Consider the following 23335-nt stretch of genomic DNA (forward strand, 5'->3'; position numbering starts at 1 on the left):
ACGCGCTTTTACCTGCTTTAAGTTAAAAGATCTGAAAACTGACCCGCTAGGAAAGCCGCTGCATCACGTGTCATGTTCTTTCGGCTTAAGAAATGTTAAGGGGTTGTCGTTTTACTTCGCAAGGTTCTTTTGACGTCCACGCGAAAAGAAGTCTAAGGAAGTCGAGGCCGACACGTCTGGTGGATAGTGCCATGATCAGTTAGCGATCGCCACGTGCAGGGCCTAAACATCTCCAGTGGGAACTGCATAATGTATATATTCTATCAGGATCTCGATGATTCCTTGATCAGGATTTTGTCAGTTAATATGTGGCCTTGGTTTGATCTGAGGTGGGCCACCACTGAATCATGATCGTTGAATTTACAATCTGCTCAAATAAACCTAACTTCTGTCGCTTGTGTTTTCAATTGGCAATTTGCATAGTTGTTTATCCAAAATCGTTGGTTCAAATTTTTTGATAATGAGATTATTCGTTAATATTGCCATCTCATAGCCTTTTGTTAATTTGTTATTTGTTGTTAATTAATTTCTTGGCAAGTGCATTTTTATTACGGAGGCCAAGCCATTTTTATTAGAGAAGTACATCTTAAATTTTTTATTCGTAAAATCTATATTAAATTAGAGGCAAATGTCAATTAATTAGTAATAGTATAAATAATTCACTAAAATTTTATAAAAATTATTATTAACCACTCAATTAATGATATATTATTTAAAATAAAAAAAAATTGAGATATAAATTATTATCCTTTTTCTATTCTTCAAAAGCAAGGAACATACATACAACTTTTTGTTTTTTTCCGGCAAGGTTAACAAATATAACTTAATAATTAAGGCTAGTGTCGCAACGCATTGTCACATGATTAATATGTGGCACAGTAATTGTCATGACCAAGATCACAAGATCTGGGGCTTTAGTGCTGTAAAAACTTAAACAAGTTGTGCAAGTCACAAATCGGCATTTTAAGTCAAAAAACTTAGAGCCACTCCCTCACAAATATGAGGGAAGTGGTTCGAGTCTCCGCAGATGTATTGCAGGAGTTTAATTTAAATTATTTTTTTTTGAGTCGTAAAGTTTGAGTGAAGGCAGTCTTTCTCATAGGATAAGAGTTGACGTTCCTTAAATATTTGAGAGGGTTAAAAATCTGAACGGTGCCATATCAGAATTGATGTAAATTGGTCTCAGTACTTATATCATTATAAATATCATGAGTAATAATTCTCATTCAAAAAAAAAAAGTCAAACAACTTAATTCGCATGTGAATTAACGAATATTCGTTGCATTTAGAGTATCTAAGACTATGACGTTTCTATTTTAATATAATGTCATTGAAAAAAGGCACAAAAAAAAATGGTAATTTTGATGTATGCAAAATAACTTATGGAGAGGCATATTTCTCTCTTAATAGTAAGAGGGCTACATCAGCTTATCAAATTAAGCCTCTAATAAAACTCCACGTCTATAGCAGAATTACTCGCTCTTCATCTTCATGGATCAATCGACACATTTGCTCAACAAAATTAAGTTTTTGAATCTAGAAAAAGCCTAAGGGAAAAGGATTAAGTTTTTAAATTCCATAAACACAAAATTTCTTCTGAGAAAATATGTCTAACATACAACAAGCAGTCAATACAATCGAAGCTCAAGCCCAAGCACAATTAACTCAGGCAAGACAAATTATCTTTTTATTTAGCTACATGCCTACCAGGACTTATATTTTGATGTTTAAGCTTATTTCGAGTGAAATTTATTATTGTTTAAGGGAAAAAGACATAGTAAGGGCAAGAATCTTAGAATCTTAGACCTCAAATGAGTAAACTACGGGGCTAACCATGTAAATCATATGCTTTTAACAAGCCTAAATTTAATTCATTCTATTGAACTATGTTGGTGCTATTGGTTTGTGTTTTGGGCAGGAAAAGATCGAAGAGTGGGTACAGTCTGTGCAGCATGATGCAGATACAGCTCGGACCAAGACTGCAAACGCAGCTAATGATCCTGCCCAACCACAGGTCTTATTTATTCTTATTTATCTATTTATTTTTTTAAAAATACCAATTGAAATCTGAAATGCCAATAAACAGATTTTTTTTTTAACAACTCATTGTGTGAGACTACAACTGATATTTATGATTATCTTTAATATTTGAAAAATATTTATTCCACTCATATTTCGAAAAAGAGAAAGTCACATTCACTTAATTATATACCATAATTAAGAAAGAAAATAAGTCGTTACATATGAGTAGAGGCTTGAACTGCTGCCGTTTGGCCACTCAACTTCTTTATTTTTTGAGAGAGCAATTGATTTGTTATCTCTAATTTTTGTTTCTTGATTTAGTAAGAAATTACTTTTCAAAATCACCTACCAATTGAAATTTTTGGGTTAGTAATTATTAGAGTTAATTTTAATTAAATGAAAATACTGAAGTGCAAACGTCCGTAATGCCCCTTCTTACAATGCTGTAACAGTGCACATCCACACAGAAATTTACGTGTACACCTACAACGGAGCATAACTCTTTGATTTAATAATTAAAAATTTATGTAATAATATTTAATCCCGAATATTTGGGATTTTACAGATCGGAGAGAAAGTGCCCTTCATTGTAGAGGATGATGCGGATTGCGGAAATAACACATCCAGAAAAGGTGAATGCGACAAGTTAAGTGGATTGAAGTAAATTGTTGTCTTAACTAATTTATGACAAAATTAATTTAGGATTTTTCATTCTTTTTAATAATGCTTTTTGCTATTTATGGATAAGTGAGCTTTCCCGTTTGAGATTTTCTCATTAAGAATAACTCACATCAGATGTAATAAACCCTTTTATTTATTTACTTTCTCATATATATTTTCTTTTAGTTAAATTTCTTCCTAGTTTGTTTACTTCCTTGTTGCAGTAATAAGGTAATAAAATATTATTTTTAATGCAGTTTAAAAAATTATTTTTATTATTAATGCAAGTGATGGCAATGAGCTCTTTTATTAGTCTCTCTCGGTATCACAAATTTTAAGTATGAGTCATGGGACCATGATCCGATGCTCAGCTGATCTTGTGCTGAGCACCGGATCAATAGTCAGCAATTATTTAAAACTCACATGAGGTAATTGTTGACCATTGATCCGGTGCTCAGCACAAGCTCAGCTGAGCACCGGATCTGTTTCCATGAGCCATGAAGCTTTTGAAATTTGAAATGGTTTCCCTCAACTACTTATACGAATTTAAATTATCACCTCTACCGTCCAAATTTACGTACATATTTGAAAATGACATATTGGACTTGTTATAAATTTTAGATGAAGTGATGAACCATATAAAATTAGGGTCTGATTACGGTACAACAGTAATATTATGTCACCATTACATCCAATCATTTAATTTATTTAGATGGATAAATTTATTAGAATCAAACGATTGATTGTAATAATAGTACGATACATCGTTATACTATAATTTTCTCCATAAAATTATACGATTTAGACCCCTATTTGAAGGTATTATAAGTTTTTTTTTTCTTTTGGCCACCCACGTGTCACAAAACGCTATTATGTGCTCATAGTAGCATTGATCAACTTTTCATTAATAAAACAACAAAAAGGAATGATGATTTACGGGGGTTGTGATGATAACTTTTCCACGTATCCTCATGTAAAGATAAGCTTAAAAGAATTCATATCAAGAGAGATTGAAAATTCATTCATATTTATTTTTTAGAATTTTAATGCCATAAGAATTTTGTGTGGTTCAAAAAGTTCGGCTTAAAGTTGATCGACATTAATGTATATTAATAATTACGCAAAAAAAAAAAAACAGAATGTTGTCATTTTTTAAGAGTGTGGCAAATAATGAGCAACTATTTATGTCATTTTGATATAATGCGGAAGGTTCTAACATGATAATCTAATTATAAAAATAAAATTAAATACAAAATAATTGTTAGAAGTTGGAGGAGTAAATTACCAATGCAAATCATGGGTTTAAATGTAATTAAAATTTTTAAGGTACATAATGTCCAATAAAAGTAATTGCCAATGGAATAAAAGTGAAAGCAAGTACTATCATTGGTTGGAGCAGGCTTAGTTACAGATTCTGTAACTTACTGATTGTGCTTAACCAGCTACCAGACAAAAGCATTTGCACCCTTTTTTTCTCCATAAGCAGGACACCTGTGGTGCATGCATTGGTGCTGTATGTTACAGAATCTGTAACGTAGTAAGCTCCTCATTGGTTACACAAGTTAAATGAGTTAATGCATGGCCTATTTAGCAAATTACTATTAGTCTTTTTATTTTGCTAACTCCACTTATTTTGCAAACTCTTTGAGTAAGTTGCCCATCATATTTATTTTTATCTCAGTTAGTTTAGATAAGTTTGATTTCAGTTTTAAAATCTAATATGCTCCATACGGTCTAGTTCTAGGTTACAACTTTGAACTTAACAATGAAGCAAAAATTATTGATATCATCATAATTCTTAAACTATTCTTTCTAATATTTAAAAATAAATTTTAATATCAATAATGTCCTAACAGTTCCGATATTTACACAAAAGTGTGCACAAAAGCCTCTTCGTACGTGCATCAAACAACACACAAGCACGCAAACTCCCTTCTCCCCGCACCAAATCCAGCAAAATAATGCAGCTCCTCTCTCTCCTGTCAATCTGATCAGGCGTCTCCAATAGGGGATGGTAATGGGCACCGCCCGCAGCAGGATTGCCATTACCAAACCCAAACCCGCACAAAATTTAAATTATCAAACCCACCCGCAACCCGCAGCAGGTTTTAATTTTTTTAAGAAAATCCACCCGCAGCGGATTTTAATAATTACTAAACTCGCAATGATACCCGGTGAATTTTTTGTAGGTTTCCGCATTTAAAATCATAAATATTTAATATATAAATTTATAATAATAACCTCAAATTTTATATAACATACTCAATTTTATATTTAACCAATATAAATGAAAATTTTAAATTTTAACATGAATCCAACACAAATTCTTAAATATAAGTATAAATCACACAAATTCATTTAAAAAACACAAACTACTACCTAAAAATAACAATTACATTTCATATTATCATTTAAAACAAACTCCAAGAGAAGATCTTCATTTCATTCACCACAATAAGCACTCATCCAACACGATTCCTAAAATAATAATTAAGATTAATAGTTTCAAATACTAATTCGGAGAAAAAAAATTATAATAATAAAATAATTCATGTATTAAGGTAAAGAAAAATACTACATACAAAATTATAATAGGTATATAATATACACAACTTTAGGCCTTTTGATATTTGGTAATTCGAATTATTACATTATTTTCTTTCTACATTTTTTAGATTAAAATTAAATTAAAAATATTTGGAAAAAATATTGCGGTTTGGTGGATATCAATGCGAGTATCCATCGGATATAAGGTTAATACCAAACTCACTCGCATCCATGTGCGGGTTTTAGTTTATAATAATAAACCCGCCCGCAACGGATAAAATTACCCGCAACGGACAGGTTTTGGCGGGCGGATTTGCGGGTACAATTGCCATCCCTAGTCTCCAAACTCATCACTCCGTTCTGTATTCTCCGTCACTCACCACGCAGCTCCTTTCTCTGTTTTGTCTCTGCTCCCTCACTCTCTTGGTTGGATTTGGTGTTTCTTGCGGCCTCTCTCTCGCCCAAATCCGCAGGCATTGCTCCCTCAACAAAGTGATTTCAAGGTCAGCCATTGCTTTATTTTCTGAAATGGTTGCCAAGGGTTTTAAATTCCACAATGTCTGTAACTAAATAATGTTGTACATAACACATGCTCTTTTGTTAGAGTTAATTCGCAGAAAATGATAAATTAATTGTACTAGAAGAATTAATTAAAAAAAATCACTTCTTTGAAAATCTTGTTGCTTATAAATGAACTGTTTTCCATCTTCAAGAACTCTTCTTTCTTCTACAACAGCAATTGGTAAACACACAAATTAACTGTACTGCGATGTGTGTAATTACAATTTCTAGCAAAAGTTGGGCTGCCTATAATGCTCACGGACATTGACAAAACAATGCTATAATTGCACTTAATCATTTTTTCAATAATTTTATGTGGTATTTAAATTTATAGCACATTTTCTTTTTATAATTTATGTTTTTTCCAGTTGGTTAATATGAAATATATTCATTTTGTACGGATAAAGAATATGGAAAAAACTATTGAAGTTGAAGAGGACGATTTAGAGGGTGATGAGCCAATAATTGAGATGTTATTTGATAGTGAAACTGAAATGTTTAATTATTATAGAGAATATGGTTAAAAAAAAAAGAGTTTCCAATTATGCGGAGAACTAGTAATAAGGGTAGTCATTTTATATATATATATATATATAATCTTATCTAGTGTATTTCTTATTATAACATGATGTTTTATTTTGCATAATAGCAACTACAACTCCAGCAGCACGAACATTTTTAGCAACTATTCTTTCAGCAAGCTATTGAATATGGAGTTAGTATGGAGTTTCGAAGTGACTTCACAAAATAACATTGTATTTGTGTTTTAAAAATGAAGAATCACGAACCTTAAATACAATACATATAATTATTTGTGGGACATATTTGATGTGCTCATATTTATCTATTATTTTAATGCTTCCATAACTTAATTTTATGTTAAATTATATTTTATTATGATAATTTTATCTTAATTTTTATATTTTCTTATTTTAGTACAATATGGGATTAAAGAAGAATAAAATCGGAACATTCAGGAGGAAATCCACTTAAAGGAATCAAAAAGGGAAAGAAATAAAGAGAATTAATTGGAACAAATCACAAAGGATTTAATTTAATTAATTATTAAGCACGCATGCACGTGAGGAAGCATTGAAGAATTCATTTACAAAGAGAATATGGCAAGTCACGTGGATGGGCTTTGGTTTCAATTCTGATTGGCTTAGGAATGAAACAGACGGCTAGGCTTTTGCTATTAATTCTTTTCATAAGAGGATTTTACAAGCCACAACATTATAAAAGGGAAAAGCCAAGCGAAAGCAACAGCAGACAAGAAGGCAGCCGCACAACAACTGAAAAATGGAGAGAAAATCGAGAGCAAGAAAAGAACAAGAGAAGCTGCTGGAAATCCGGGAGCAACAGTTTAGAGAAGTCAATTGTAGATATTGGAGAGAGATAACTTCTTGAGTTTTTCTTTCTCTCTTCTCTATTATCTAACTTGAATGTTTCCCATAAAATTCATGGATTCTCTTTATATTCTCATGAACTAATTTATTTTACTAGGGCTACGATGTAGTCTAACTATGAAGATTTGATTCCATAAGTCTGTGTTATTTTTAATTTATTATTCCATACTTGAGTGTTCATTATTGTGCTTAATGCTTTTAAATCTCTGGCCAATATTTGAATGATTTGAGGATACGTAATGAGACCGAGAGTAGATTTATGTATTTTTGCTCTGTGTAATGGATGTCATGAATTGAACGAAAGACAGAGATGTGCCAACGTGATTCGTGCAGTTTTTCTAAGAACTTCCATGGAGCTTAATGAATCTTTGCATATTTAAATTCACATAGAGATATAGTGGGTTAATGTGTGAAGATATTTTTAATATTACTCGAGAGAGGATATTGAATGGATTAGGGAAATTCACTGTCAACATGGGTAGTAAATTTTAATAACATAGATGGAGAATTAAATTGAATTGGTTATGGTGAAATCAGACGTCCTAGTGTTTTAATCTCTTGGTATTTTCTATTACTGTCTGCATCTTTATTTAATTTTTAATTATTTTATTTTATTTTATTTTATTTTAATCTAAATTTCCTTATTCGATTGTTCAAATAAATTAGGGTTAGAATAATTTCGGTAACTAATAAGATATACAATCTCTGTGGGACGATATTCTACTCTTCATTATATTACTTGTGCCGACTAATACACTTGCTAATTTACGCAACAATATTTTACAATAACACTTGGTTGTCTTCGATCTTCATATTGTCGTCTTCGTTGAAGTTCTTTTTCAAGCAATTGGAATTTAAGAGACAAGCATTCCATTTCATGCTTGAAGACATTATGATAGAAAACCAGGATGCTTCCTTGCCAATGAAGAGGCAAGCAACTGAAGGAAAACAAAAAAAAAGGCCACAACAGTTTCAACAACCAACAAACAGTTAAACTAAAAACATATATAGAGTGGCAGCAGATACTACAAGCAATGTAAAGCTATAATATTGAAAGCAAGGAACTAAATTATTGATGGAGATGACAAGCTCAGTGATGGAACAGTATGAAGATAGATATTTTGTTCAAGAAACAAACTCCAGCAGCATTCTTATAGAATATATGAAACCATTAAATTCTATTTTGCTTGTTTCACTTTACAAGTCCTCAGGTACAATTGAAGTTGAAGTTACTTAAATATAATCAAACTAACGTATCAACAAACCGTATTACAATTGAATCATCCACTGAACCCTTAAATATAATCAAACTAACTTGTGCATGTAATTAAAGCAATCCCAGTTTCTACATTCTGGAAATTACAACAATAAATTAAAGCGGCTAATAGTGAATCGGCAGGTTATCAGGTACATATGCTTTAGGATTTTTAAAACTCACTACTTTTAAAACTAAAATTTAGTACTTATAAGAATACTCCGTTCTCCGTCACTTTACATTACTAAATTATGATCCATTTGGGATAGCTATTAGCCGTTACTACAAGGGAAAAGCAATCCCAATTCGGTTTTCTAGGATTTTCAATTCCACTATCCCAATTTAACCATTCCGGAAATTAAAGCAATAAATTGAACCGGCTGAACTTGAAAAGCTGATTGTGTTGGGTGGAGAGAGAGCAACGCACTGAAATCACTTTGTTGAGAGACCAACGCCCGCGGATCTGGGCGAGAGAGAGGCCACGAGAGACACCAAATTCAGCTGAGAGAGGGAGGGAGAGTGAGGGAGCAGAGACAGAACGGAGAAAGGAGCTGCGTGGTGAGTGACGGATAACGGAGAATGGAGCGACGAGCTTGGAAATGCCTGAGCAGATTGACGGGAGAAAGAGGAGCTGCATTATTTTGCTGGATTTGGTGTGGGGGATAAGGGAGTTCGCATGTGTGTGTTGTTTGGTGCACGTACGAAGAGGCTTTTAAAGCTTTTAAAGCTTGCACAAAACGCACCGTTTTGTGCAAGCTTTTGTGCACACTTGTGTGTGAGTACCATTTTTCATGTCCTAATTAGACGATGAACCGACGAACTTTGTAACTTTAATATTTAGTTTCCTCTAACATTTTAACTTTTTTTTTATGCTTTTTCAATAAATATATTTTGATAGAATAAGGATGTTATGCTTTTTAAGCTATAAAAAAAAAGGTAAGGAGCATACTATGGACTCATATATTTAATAAATAGATCAAAGCCATTATTGTCTTTTTCATACATTTTTGTGCGAAGATTTAATAATAATCTTTGTGTGGAAGTTCATATACTTTATGCCTAAAAAGATGATAACTCCGAACATATGATTGAACACGATTTTCATGTAAAAAGGGTCTTTATTACCAAAAACGAAAACAAAAACAAAAATTATTTTACAACCTTTACATAAAACAGCTATATTGTTTCATTTGTTGTTATTTTTATGAAGAGTGCTAGCGACAATCGCTCTTATGAACGACTATCGCACTCGCCTCTTTCTAAGTAAGACACGTGTCCTCTTACTTAGATTGTGGTGCAGATTTAATTTGTCTCTGTTTTAAATTTAAGAATTACATCACTTTAAAGACTGAATTCACCACATTACCCTTACCTTCTAATTTCTTTTAAAAAAATTACTCAATCATCAATTCACTTCCTCCACAATTTTTTTTATTTTAAAATATTTCATCCCTACCTTTTTAGTTCAAAATATCTATTATTTCAATAATACTTTTTCTCTTGTGAGATTTTACTTTTCTCACAACTTTCTTTGCATTTGACGAGCAAGTTCAAAATTTGAAAAAAAACTAAATTAATAAATAGTAAAAACGGAATGCATCAAATTCTTTATCCCAACATATAATATTCAATTTTTTTTTTAAAGGAACAAATCTAGATTTTTTTCACACTCTTTTTCTAATATCAGCATTTGTGTATAAATTTTTTAATGGAGAAAATATGAATTTTTAACATCAATATTTATTAATTAAATTTAGTTGAAGAGAATCTTAAGAAAAAAAATTGTGGTGGAAGTAAATTGATGGTTGAGTGAGTTTTTTTTATTATTATTTTGAATATAAAGTTAATGTGGTAAATTCAGCCTTTAAAATGATGTAATTCTCAAATTTAAAAAAGAGAGAGGTTAAATATGCACCACAATCTCGTAAGAAGACACGTGTCTTTGCTTAGAAAGAGGCGAGTGTGACATATGCTTATAAGAGTGACGGTCGCTAGCACGCCTCTTTTGATTATTGTTATGTTGTCGTTGTTGCTCTGAACAGGGAAAAATGAAGGGGCCAAAGGAAACTATACATATGAGAGTGCAGAGGGCCAGAGGGGGAGACATTAGCAAAAGCCTTCACCGTGTTCTCAATTTGAAAATTTGAATCAAAACGTTGTATTTGACTTTTGTAATAAATTGCCTTAAGAAATATATTTCTTAAGATATTTCTTAAATGACCACATTATTTTTTAAAAAAAGATAATAATTCGGGAATAAAATTTTGAAAATCATAACTGGGGAGAATGACACGCATCATGTTTTTTTTACCAATAATGTTCCTACTATTGTTTTTTAATTACTAGTTACATCCATAATGTTAAATAATAATTGAATTTTTTTTTTGTTGATGCTGAAATCTGATCGCCCTTTGACCGACCAGATCGTTCCACCAACGCTTGTATGGTCAATGGACAAGATGCCGCCCTCTCCCTACTTCGGCAATTATTCCAGCTCTTGGGGTTGGAATCACCCTTTCTTTTCGTTCTAATCTTGCGTTCACAGAAACAAATCAGAGACGCCGGTAGTTTTGCCGACGTAAACCCTCCGATGCTTAAGTTAGCACAAGGTGTTTACGGGAAAACTATGTAATTTAAATTGTGTGAATTCCTTATAATGCTCTCAACCTAAGGTATCTCCAAGATTTGTATGAAATATAATCTGGTTGCAATTTGGTAGAGTTTTCCCTTTCCCTCAATTTTTGTTGTCCCCTTCTTCATCGGTCTCTTGGCTTCTTATAGCAATCATCCTACGTTTTCTGAGTATTCTTCATGCCCCCCATTTTCGGGTGATGACAGGCTCTCATGGGTCTCCAACCACCGAATCGTGGGTAAACGTGGGACGTCACGTTCTCCCCAGCGATTCGGGACATGGCGAAACTATTGCGATTTCGTGAGATCGTGTCCTCTTTCTTTGGGTGATGAGCATCTGGACGGTACGTATCTCTGGTCGGTGCTCGTTTCTAGTTGGCACATGCCCGTACATGACGTTTTACCAGGACTCTGCTCGTGCCATTCAGCTGGGGAGATTTGCCTCAGGGTGAGGATGAGGACATAGCTGAGCTGGTACTTTTCATTACTCACATAACTGAGCTGGTCCTTTTCATTACTCAACACTTCTTTTCCCCTTTGGTTTCGTTTATCATTATACTCTTTATATCAGTCTAACGTGATGTGTTCATGGAGCAAAACCATTCGTTTAAATGCATACAACTATAATAAAGTAAGTAATGGATTATTAAGCAATAACTATTGGGGTGTGACACTGTAAACCTTTATCTTTATAAAAATCTGCATTTTATTACATTTTTATTTACACCGACGTTGTGTTCAAATTTATCCAAAATTGTAATATATCATAAAATGTTGAGGACACAACTATTTCTTAAGCCCAAATACTAATCGACTATGATTTTTTCCCCATTAAAAAAAAAACGATAAATGTTCTCTGTCGTTTATTTTTTATTTATTAAAGGGTAAATTTAGTAATTATCACAGTATTTTAATTTGACTTATTCCTTTCATAGAGGATGGAGGAATGAACTACCGAGTACCAACTATTATTTTTGTTTTGATTGTTTGTCTGAGGGTTTTTTTTCCTATGCTTTTGGAAAGTCTCTAGTTTTGTTTTAATAAAACTTTAACATTTTAAAAAATAATTATAATTCCGTTTATAAATAAAGTAAAGCTACAATACAAGTATCTTGTACAAAATAGGATGATAATAACGTGTGATGATAAAATTGTTTCTTAATAACATTTTCACTACTTTCCGTTTGGAACCATAACAATTAGGGTTGGCAAAATATGGGCTGAGACTGGGTTTTTCCAAACTCAAGCCCAAGCCTCTATTATTAATAATAAGTCCAAATTCTTTAAAAGCTTGTCAAAGTTTGGACAGGTCAGGCTTGAGCTTTTCTTTTAAATATGAAATAATTTTTTTAAAAAATAAAAAAAAATTAAATTAAAGATAATTGTCCGATATATATAATAGAATAATAGTTTAATATATAAAATATTAATTATACAACATAATAAATCACAAATACTATTATAAAAAATTTATTAATTTAATATTTTGAATTTTTTATTTAAATTTAATTTAATTTATAAAAATTCAGGCCAAATCCAACCCTAATCTATGTAAATTTTAAATTTTTTGTCCTATATTCATACCAAGCCTATACAAGTCAAGTACTAGGTCCACAGACTTGGTCAGCCTGAATTTTTTTGCTAACTCTAAATTAACGATCCAAAAGCAAAATTATAAAATGATGTAAATTGATCAAAATATTAAGGAATAAAATCGATAACTAAGTACAATGTTCGACTAGAAGGCATTGTCCGATTAGGAAAATATCAATAAAATTTGATAATTTTATGGTGTATAGAATATATGGAATGGAACTCTGAAATACCATAGTCAAGTTCGTTCATGTGTTGAAACATTCTAGAAAAGAGAGATTGATTTTTTTTTTTTTTTTTTTTTACAGAGGAAAAACAATTATAAAAGGAAACTATAGAAACCTTTTTCACAAATTCCAAGCACCCACGCGGTTAGCGTAAGTTACAAGTTGTTTTAGAATGCGCTAATATTCGGACAAATGGCGAAACGTTGAACAAATTCCAGTGAGCCGTAACGAATTATTATTATTTTATTTTATTTTATTGTAAGAGAACTTTAAAATTCAAGGAGTCTTTTAATTCATTCGCCGCTTCTTAGAATTTTCTCGGAAACTCTTCATTTTCTCGGGAAAATGACACAAAAATTGTAAACAAATAATAACAGTTAAATAAAATAATAATCTGAAACATGAGAAGATCAATATGGGCGGACGATGCAAATGCGCCATCAGGCTCGAGCTCGGAATCACGCTTTCCTCCTCAAGCTGCTTCTACCCATCGCAATTCGAGGCTAAGGTGCTCAGTTGATCTTAATTTGAATGAATTGATGTTCTTTTTCATATGTCGATTTTTTTTTTTTTTGCGTAATTTTAAATTCTATTTTCTATTAATTCAGCTTGAAAATGCATTTTTTTTTGTTAATGTTAACAGCTGTAGTTTGTTACATTTAATTAGGAACTTAAATGTTAATTAATGTTGCTAAAAGTATTTGAAATTAATGTAATTTCTATGTTAATTGTTAGTCACATTGACTGATTAGCCAAGATTTTATTTGTATTGGTTTAAGCTTTACTTCAGACTCTGCATTTAATTTGTCCTCTTTTGCAATAAAGCAGTTGATTAAGTTTAAATTTATGCTGCAATTAACTAAGAAATGGCAGTTAATACTTGATAGCACAATAAGTCCAAATTAAGCAGTGGCACTTTGTTTGTGTGCTTCTTTCTTAATATTTCAATTGGCATGTGCAATGCCCATAGCTATGTCTGTTGTGTTCTGTGTGGAAAAGATCAAGTGTCTGCTGATTTAATTTAACTTTTTTTTTTAATTTTCTTCTTGAAATTTGGTAATGTCAGGAATGTTTTTGGACTGTTGGCGCAAAGAGAGGTTGCTCCTCGGACCAAGCATTCATCCAAAAGACTATTGGGTGAAACTGCTAGAAAGTGTTCTGGTTCATTTTCACAGATTTTTGAAGCGGGAAGAGATGCAAGGCGTGGTCTTGCCTCATGGTGATTTCCGGATTTTCTTTTTCCTTTTCTTATCTTGATGCATGCTACAGTGTCAGAAAGCTTCTTCCATTTTAGATGGTTAAATTTACTGTGGTTTTTAGGTATTTGACTTCATTTTTCAGATTTGAACTTGCTGCAATGTATTCAGGGTAGAAGCAGAATCATTACACCATTTAAGACCCAAATATTGTCCACTGTCTCCTCCTCCAAGGTCAACTATAGCAGCAGCCTTCAGTCCCGATGGCAAGACACTTGCTTCTACACAGTGAGTTATGATTTATTTTCTTAATTGATTCTAGGAGTTAAGGGTGATTTATAGATTTTGTTTTATGAATGCCAAGATGTGCTTAAATTTTCCAATTGCAATTGGATCTATCCATGCAGCGGTGATCATACTGTAAAGATTATTGATTGCCAAACAGGAAGCTGCTTAAAGGTTTTGCATGGTCATCGGAGGACACCCTGGGTGGTAAGGCTCTGTTATGTTCACTTTGACTTGGTTATCTATTTTCTTGATTACCCATCAGTTTCTACTTGCTTCAAAGAAAATATTATATGAACACTGCCATGAATAAGGAAATAGCATATAAGATTTGGCATTGCAAGTGGTTTTTCGGTTAGGGCTTTGTTGGAATCATAGTCTGTTACTATTAGCTTTTTTCTGTTTGCTTATTTCCCTCAGTACATGCCAAAGCTATACGCTTTGAGCATCCTTGCAAATATAATTGATTTCAATCATCCTAGCTTAAGTTCCCTTCATTCTTCCATATCTAACACAACACATCATTACCTTTTGTCCAAATTATTACTATTATTTTTTAATTTTATTTTTACCTTTAAACTGCTCAAATTCTTTGTTCCTAATCTGCTGTCATGAACTGTCTTTTCTTAGATTACAGGTTGTCGGGGCTCTTGGCTTTTCCTCAGCTCTTTTTTATTTTCATTCTTCATCTTTTTCGTTAAATTACTTCAACATGTCGAAAATGATCTTTATTACCAGTTGTTACTCTTCTTGAATATCATGAATTACTTGAGCCACCTCTTTCCTTCTCATGTAGTTGGAGTTCTTTTTCAGGTTAGGTTTCATCCATTGAATCCCACGATTATTGCCAGTGGAAGTCTAGATCATGAAGTCCGTTTGTGGAATGCAAGTACTGCAGAGTGTATTGGATCACGTGATTTTTGTAAGAACTTATCATAATTCCTATATGCAGCATTCTTATTATAAGATTTCATCCCAATTATTAATCTGGGCTGTGAATATGGTCTTAATTTGTTATATTGCTATTTAGACCGCCCAATTGCTTCCATAGCTTTTCATGCCAGTGGTGAACTTCTTGCTGTAGCCTCTGGTCACAAGGTCAGTTCTTGATTTTCAATCCAAATTGAGGAGTTTCATCCTGGCCTGCTATTTGATTTCTTTGGATTGGAACTTCTGTGTCAGCTATATATATGGCGCTATAATATGAGAGAGGAGACATCTTCACCTAGAATTGTGTTGAGGACACGCCGTTCACTACGAGCTGTGCATTTTCACCCTCACGCAGCTCCATTGCTTCTAACAGCTGAGGTGATATTTTTTATCACATAGAAATGCTATTTGCTTCTTTCTTCTTGTGGATCCTTATGTTCTGCTTATTGGCAGGTCAATGACCTTGACTCATCAGAGTCCTCATTGACACTTGCAACTTCTCCAGGTTATTGGCGCTATCCTCCGCCTGTTATATGTATGGCTGGTGCTCATTCTAGCAGTCATCCTGGCTTGGCTGAGGAAGTACCTCTCATCACTCCACCGTTTTTACGTCCTTCATTTGTTAGGGATGATGAGAGAATATCTTTGCAGCATACTGAACACGATAGTGGTGCAACTCGTACACAACAGAGTCTCAGGTCCTCTTCTTCAGTGCGCCTTTTGACATATTCCACTCCATCGGGGCAGTATGAACTTGTGCTGTCTCCCATAGGATCTAATAGGTCATCTCCTATGCCAGATGGAACAGGGACAGATTCTTTTGTGAGTGAAATAGATGGCGCACTTCCTCAAGCCGCTATAGGTGCTGTGGGAACTTTGGATGGGCTGCCAGAAGAGAGAACTAATTATTTGCCCTCTTTTGGTGATCAAACAAATTGGGAGCTTCCTTTCTTGCAAGGCTGGTTTGTTGGGCAAAGCCAAGCTGCACAATGCACAACTGGTTTGCTTAATGGTTCTGATCATGAAAATCTTGCAGCATCTGGTCAAATAGAAAATGTGCTAAATTCCTCAGCAACGCCAATAAGTGTTGGTCAATCTAGAGCCAGTGGTAGATCTGGTTCAGGGCATCAATCTACACATTCCCAAATGATGTATACTCCTGGATCCGCTGAAGGTACTGCTTTCATTAACATCCCACACAGTGAAAGTGCTAGGCAACCAGTTACCCGATTCCAGGCAGAAGTCGCCACCTCTGTGGCTGCAGCTGCGGCCACTGAATTACCTTGCACGGTGAAGTTGAGAATTTGGCCACATGATATTGCAGATCCATGTGCTCTTCTTAAAGGAGAAAGTTGTCGTTTGACCATACCACATGCTGTGCTTTGCAGGTATGTTAAATATCTTGAAATGTTTTAGTGACTCAAAAATCAGTGGTCCGGGGAAGTATCATTGTTATTTTGCTATTATTTTTTTACCTCTTTGAACATATAGCTATTACACAGGCAGTATTTGAGCTTGAAAACACATATATCGAGATCAATTTGCAAATTTCATATGAGTATTGATGATCTTTGTCTCTCTTGTCAGATCTAGTTACATAATTATTTATACTGGTGTAGCATCACAGGGCCCATCTTTCTGAATGATTATTTGTTAATTTGCAGTGAAATGGGTGCCCATTTTTCACCTTGTGGAAGATATTTAGCTGCCTGTGTTGCATGTGTTCAGCCTTATTTGGAAACTGATCCTGGATTTCAAAGTCAAGGTTACCAGGATGCAACGGGGGCTGGAACATCCCCAACACGACACCCAATTTCTGCTCACCAAGTTATCTATGAGCTACGGATATATTCGCTTGAGGAGGCAACGTAATGCTTAAGCATCTTATACTTATGAATTGTTTGGTATTGTTTTATCATATATATCAATTTACATTTTCCCATTCTAATCAGATGTTTTTCTTCGCCACCCAGATTTGGTACAGTGCTCACGTCTCGGGCAATAAGAGCTGCTCATTGTTTAACATCAATTCAGGTCAGTTTAATCATGGTGATTGATGCTCTGTCATATCAGCTATTATTTACCGTAATTTGAAAGTACTATTTTGTGGTTCTGTCAATGAGACTAAGAATTAGCATTTTTACTCTATTTTGGAAGTTTTGTTCTTCCTATTTCTATTTTTTCTCCAAGAAATGTGAGAAATCATGAAAAGGATATTGTAAGATTAGTAAATATTGATTCTCTATTGATAAACTGCTGCATACCTGCTATGGCTGCTTGTCATCAAAAAGTTGCCTGGGGTTGCTTTTTTGTTGTAGGTTTGGGGCTTTGCATGTTCAGTTTATCTTGTCCTCTGATGAAGTTTCCATGTGTAAAAAATTTATGACTAGCAAGTGCGGTATTCTGCATTTTCCTTTGGTCGATACCATGATTGTGATATGAGGCTTTCGATTTTTACTTATGCTGACAAGATTTCTATGTTAAAAAGGGTATATTTGAAGTTTTATAATTTTTTTCCCATTAATAGTTTCAAAAATTATTAGTGTTATATGCATTAATGAGTTGCCATTGTTTACTGTTCTAAAAGTTTGAGAACTGTTTCACAGGCATGTTTGTTTTGTTGCCTCATAGGCCTGCATACCCTTATCTTTTTCCTTGGGGCTAGGGAAGATGTAGAGAAAGGATAGGAAGGAAGGGAAATGAAACAGAAGCAAACTTTGTTTCCTACATTTTTTTATTAAGTGAATGGAAAAGTTTCAAAATAAGACAAGGTGCTGGGAAAACTCTTCAGCTCTTGGACTCCATTTATTGGAACAAGCTGATTAGTGGGCCATAGAGTTAGTTGAGTTAGTCCAGAGCCTTCAAAATTCTTTTCTGATTTTATGATAATCAACTTCCAGGCATTTAAACAACTGGTTCACCATTGACAATTATTATATGACAGAGAAATGTGTTATGGGATTTACCAAGTGCTAGGGCCTAGGCCTACTTAATGAGACCAATATGTGCCAAAAGAGGTTTCAGTAATTTTAGTTTCTTTGAAAAGCAAGTTTGATGGATGGTCCGTGGTCCTTGGAAAGTATAATAGGCTGGTATTTCTTTATTACTGTGTCTCTTTCTCTTGTAAATAAAATCTAAAATTCATCAATCAACATTTCAGTCGGATACAGAGTCCATTGTGAAGAGAAATCATAATTTTAAATCAATGACTTATTCCTGGTGAATTATTAATTTTATTTTTAAACTGTTCTATTTTTGCATGTTCCTGGAACTCAAACATTCTATGCTCATTTTCAGTTCTCACCCACCTCGGAGAACTTATTACTTGCATATGGTCGTCGTCATAGTTCACTTCTAAAAAGCGTTCTCATTGATGGAGAGATCACAGTACCTACATACACAATTCTGGAGGTATTATTAATGTACCTTACCCCCCCCCCCCCCCCCCCCCCCCATTTTTTTTTTTTCTTCCCCCCCCCCAATTCTCCCCCCCCCTTTTTTGAAACCGCGCCCAAAAAAAAAAAAAAAAAAAAAACCCTTTCAACCCCCCACTTTGGGGGTAATGGGGGAAAAACCCAAAATCGGCCCGGAAGAAAAAAAAGAGCACCGCCCGGTTTATTTTTTTTTTTTTTCTAAAGGGGGTTGGCCCCTTTTTTTGTTCTAAAAAAAAAAACTCAAAAAAGGTCTAACAAGAGATGCTGTTTGCAGTACGTTTTGGGACATTGGTTTTTTAATGGCTGTCTATTTTTCATTCTTTCATTTATGTGTGTGTGTGTGTGTGTGTGTTCTTCTTCTTGATTAAAAATTTGATGGTGATACTCAGGTCTACAGAGTTTCTGATATGGAACTTGTTAGAGTTCTTCCCAGTGCAGAGGATGAGGTCAATGTAGCATGTTTTCATCCTTCAGTTGGAGGTGGTCTAGTTTATGGAACTAAGGTAACTTGAATTTTCTCAAATGTTTTTCTGTTTTTATTTTGCTTTTTGATGATGCAGCTTACACCTTTAACTTCTATTATCGATCTTCTATACATTTGCAGGAAGGGAAGCTACGGATCCTGCAATTTGATGGTTCTTATGGCATGAATCACACAACATCCTGTTTTATGCATGAGAACGTGCAACTGGTAGGAGTAGGGTCAGAACGATAGATATCCCAGCCCACAGTCTTCTGACCAATTGTGTTCTCTGGATTTAATTTCTTAAAAAGATTATTTAGCAGAAAAAGTCATAATTGGTGTTTACATGTTTCTTATCTTATTCTGCAGCGGAGATTCATTGTGATTGTGATTGGCTGTTATGCACATTCTTTTGATTATATAAATCAAATTGTTTTATTTTTCATGTTTTGCTAAGATATTGACCTTTCAAACTTTGCTGGTCTAAAATCCTTTTTTGCGGACGTGAATTCTGGTTTGAGATTGATACTTATGATCTTGTCCTTCATAAAAAAAATGCATAAGAGTAAAGCGGTTCACTTGAAGGTTTAACACTATTATTGGCCTTTTAATTATTTGATGGGAATCTTAATTGTACTAACCTACTTTCTTTGACTTTTAGAGAAATTCCAATCCATTTCTTTGATTTCCAAAATATGCCAACAGTACAACCCTGTTTTAATCCATGCTTAGCTAGATTATTATTGACAAATTTTGGTTTTCTGAAAAGAGGTGAAAAGATAGTGAGCTTTTCCTCTGTTTTTAATTCTAAGGGTTTGAATTTTGAGATTTGTCACTAGGCAAGATGCGATTAATTGATAGACTTGATCCTAGGGTTTGAATGAAAGTAGAAATGATCATATTTGCTTGTGTAGTGAATTCCGAGTTGTTGATAGATGCCATTGGGCTTTTATTATATGGTATGATCAAGTCTATGCATGGTTAGGGACTTTCTTTGTTAATACTCTGCTTTCTTATGTTATGTTATTGTTTTCTATTCTATTGTAGGTCCCCGCACAAGCTTTGGAATGCTAATGATAATTCATCACAACCCACGTACTAGATCTCCAATTTAAGGTTCATTTCTTTTTCAGGATATTTTTCTTGATTTATGTTGGTTGATGTTCTTGTCATCTTTCCTTCAACTGATTTTTGCTGTTAGTATGGAGTAGTGGTCAATCTTTTGTTTCATTTTGGATGAATGAGAAATCTTTCCAATCCTGATACTTTACCTTGTAAGCAGCAGGAGAAAGGGGTCACTACAAAATAATGAATATGTGGTAGTGCTTGAGAAGCTTCCTGTTTGCTTCTTTGAGGAACTTGTTTTGTGGGATAGAAACTATGTGGTTACCAGCCCACAGTTTACTTTGAGCCTTTGGTGGGTTGAAAATCAGATATTTTGAAAACTCCGGAAGGATATGATGGAAAATGCTCTAATTCTGTAAATAGAATATTTTAGCTGGTTGTGAATTCATACATTAGAGTATACAATTGGTCCCTCTTCTTGTTCTTGTTCTTCTTTTTCATTTTATAATCTAGATGGGGGGTTTTTGGGAGAGTCTAAAGATGGTGCAGCCTCTTCTATGAGAAAATGGAGACAAATTACAAGGACAAGCTTTGAAGCAGGTAAAAACTTGGTTTCACCCTTCAGAGGGAAGTAAAGTAGACAAAAATTGCAATATATAGCAAAAGTGGGCGCTTGTCTGTAAGAGGTTTTAAATATGGCCATTTCTCAAGAAACCATTGTATTGAGTCCTTAAACTACACCTTAGGTAAGTATAAGTTCCCTAATACAATTCTGTATTAATTTTCATTGCGTGATAATTTTCCTTTTTAATCTTTTATCCCAATTATGTTGGAGGCTAAGTGTAGTGTTTAATCAGAAAGTAACTGAACTTTTTCAGGGTCCACCATCTCTATCCAGTAAAAAATCCCGGTGGTAATGGCTTTTATGGGAATCTGTGTCAACTCTTGCGTCTGTAATAAGCTCTAATCCATCAAAATAGGGGAGGAAGCCGATCATCACTTCTCCTGCAATTCTTGCATGCTGCATTGTACTCGCTATGTGGAACTTGGAAAATCTTAAAGAGTGGAAAAAGTATGGGGGCAACAAAAGGATGAGAAGGTTTAGAGAATAAAGATGGAGATTTCTCCAATTCGGGGCTAGTGGTAAGTTATATAGCTTATTTCATCAGCATTTGTTGGTATGGGTGGAATAACAAAAGAAAGTGGTAATTCAATGGCATTCTTGGAATGGAAATAGGTGCATTTAGAAAAGTTGACAGTTTTTTAGTTGTTGTGGTGTACTTATTTCTCCTTGTCTAAAATATGGGATTTTTAGCTAGGAGAGGAATTTGTGAGCTTCATGTTAGTGCTTGCTGCAAAGTTAATGTGTCTACAGAGAGACATACAAAGAATAGTTTTTTCTAACCTGTAACAATTGAGTTTCAAAAGAAAATGTTAGTATAGTGACTCTTGTTCCAAAAGGAAATGTTTACTTTTTTGAAATTTCGATTGCTGTGCCAATACATATTGCACTGGCAAGCCAATACAAAAAACTATACACAACAATTGTTATTATGAATGTCACTTTGTATTGTTCGAGACGGATAATAGTATTCTTGGGATAATTATTTGGAATGTAAGAGTTATCTCTTGATATTACTGGACAGTTTTTAGAATATTATTTATTTTATATCTTTTTTAATTTTTGACAAAATCTTGGTTAGTCAGTCACGCGATATGACTTTTATCTTTTTTTTTTTTGAAAGGAAAGTAGAACTTTCATTGAATCAACTCATTGAGTACATGCAGAATTTCAGGGGAAAGTTCCTCCACCAAACAACAGATTGCGAATTTTCTAATGCCAATTTAGCTATAGAATGAGCACAAAAGTTACACGATCGAGGCACATGTTTTGCTTCAAAAGAGCTAAAATCCTTCATCATAGCTTGGATTTCTTGAACTCTCCAAAAAATCTCAGTACTGCTCTCTTTTCTTTTGTTGATCAAATTCGCTACCTCTTGAGAATCAGTTTCCAGAATGATTGCTTTCAGCCCTGCTTCCTTTGCAATACGTAAACCCCACTAAGCTGCTTCTGCTTCTACATAAGAGACATCTCCCTTGAACTTTGATTTCTTATTATACACTTTCCCGTACTGTCTCTGATTACTACCCCAAGCTCAGAACATTGTCGTTCTCTGTCAGTGGCTGCATCCATATTAATCTTCAGGCAGACTAGAGGAGGAGGAGTCCATGCATTTGGCTTCTTTTTTTGCAAGCTTTCCCCATACATCATATCTGGAAATTTGGTTCTGCTAAATGCCTCATTTACTGCTTCAGCTTTGGCCAACAAACTTGTTTCGAGCATACCATAAAGTACTCACCAGAAGCTCAAGTCTGCTCTACACAAATTTTTTCTGTAGCCCCATCAACTCCACCAATATGTCTGTGCTTCTCATATCCTGAAAAGCACTTGCCAAAGCTGAATTTTGCCACACTTTCTTAGCTGCTTTACAAGAGATCAAAGCATGCCAGATATTTTCCACTCCATCTCCAAAACGTTTGCAATGGACTTCTTGAATAATTTTGCGTTCCCATAAGTTCTCTGCTGTCGGTAGTAAATTCTTTGCTGCTTTCCAAATGAAGATCTTAATCTTTTCTGGAATTATGAGCTTCCATATAACGCTCCAATTATTTCCTCTACTGTTAGAACAACTAGGAAGGTCTGAGAATTTCATATTAAGAGCCACTTGGTAGCCGCTCTTAACAGAAAATCTTCCTTGTTTATCATAATGTCAGATCACACTATCCTCCATTTCTCTTCTTGGAAGTGGAATGCTCAGGATTTCACCTGCATTTACCTTTAAGAAATTCCCTTAGATAACCTCTTTCTTCCAGCTATTTTCTTTATCAATCAACTTAGCTACAGTGGCATCAGGGGACATTTTTAGAGTAGAATAAGGTTTGAAAGTGGATGGCCTTAGGATCCAATTATCTCTGTAAATTGAAATACTCCTTCCATTGCCAATTCTCCATCGATAGCCCTTAAGAATCACTTGCCGTCCCAATAGCAAGCTTCTCCAA

At 34.1% G+C, this 23335-nt stretch overlaps 1 protein-coding gene across 4 annotated transcripts; it reads left to right on the plus strand.

Annotated features, from left to right (window-relative positions):
• Window positions 1-13035: 13035 nt before the first annotated feature.
• Window positions 13036-21869, plus strand: LOC18032441. Of its 4 annotated transcripts, XR_002904946.1 has the most exons (16): window positions 13036-13410; window positions 13969-14121; window positions 14270-14386; window positions 14506-14590; window positions 15197-15305; window positions 15414-15481; window positions 15566-15691; window positions 15767-16701; window positions 16978-17181; window positions 17287-17347; window positions 18611-18724; window positions 19137-19250; window positions 19352-19438; window positions 20258-20326; window positions 20493-21021; window positions 21154-21869. XR_002904946.1 is itself a non-coding variant. In XM_006420355.2 (15 exons), the coding sequence occupies exons 1-14, from the start codon at window positions 13304-13306 to the stop codon at window positions 20282-20284; spliced, it is 2307 nt and encodes a 768-aa protein (XP_006420418.1). In that variant the 5' UTR covers window positions 13036-13303; the 3' UTR covers window positions 20285-20326; window positions 21154-21869. The 4 variants fall into 4 exon arrangements, 2 of the variants coding, with proteins under 2 accessions (XP_006420418.1, XP_006420419.1); XM_006420355.2 differs by lacking the exon at window positions 20493-21021; XR_002904947.1 differs by lacking the exon at window positions 18611-18724 and having other exon boundaries at window positions 13037-13410.
• Window positions 21870-23335: the final 1466 nt, after the last annotated feature.

This window comes from Citrus clementina, unplaced genomic scaffold, assembly GCF_000493195.1.
Source record: "Citrus clementina cultivar Clemenules unplaced genomic scaffold, Citrus_clementina_v1.0 scaffold_9, whole genome shotgun sequence".
In the NCBI taxonomy this organism is placed as follows: Eukaryota; Viridiplantae; Streptophyta; class Magnoliopsida; order Sapindales; family Rutaceae; genus Citrus; species Citrus x clementina.

Coding starts and splice junctions, on each gene's coding strand:
- LOC18032441 (XM_006420355.2), top strand. CDS start 13,304: ATGAGAAGATCAATATGGGCGGACGATGCAAATGCGCCATCAGGCTCG. Junction 17,182..17,286: donor TATTCGCTTGAGGAGGCAAC/GTAATGCTTAAG, acceptor TTCGCCACCCAG/ATTTGGTACAGTGCTCACGT. Junction 18,725..19,136: donor CTACATACACAATTCTGGAG/GTATTATTAATG, acceptor GGTGATACTCAG/GTCTACAGAGTTTCTGATAT.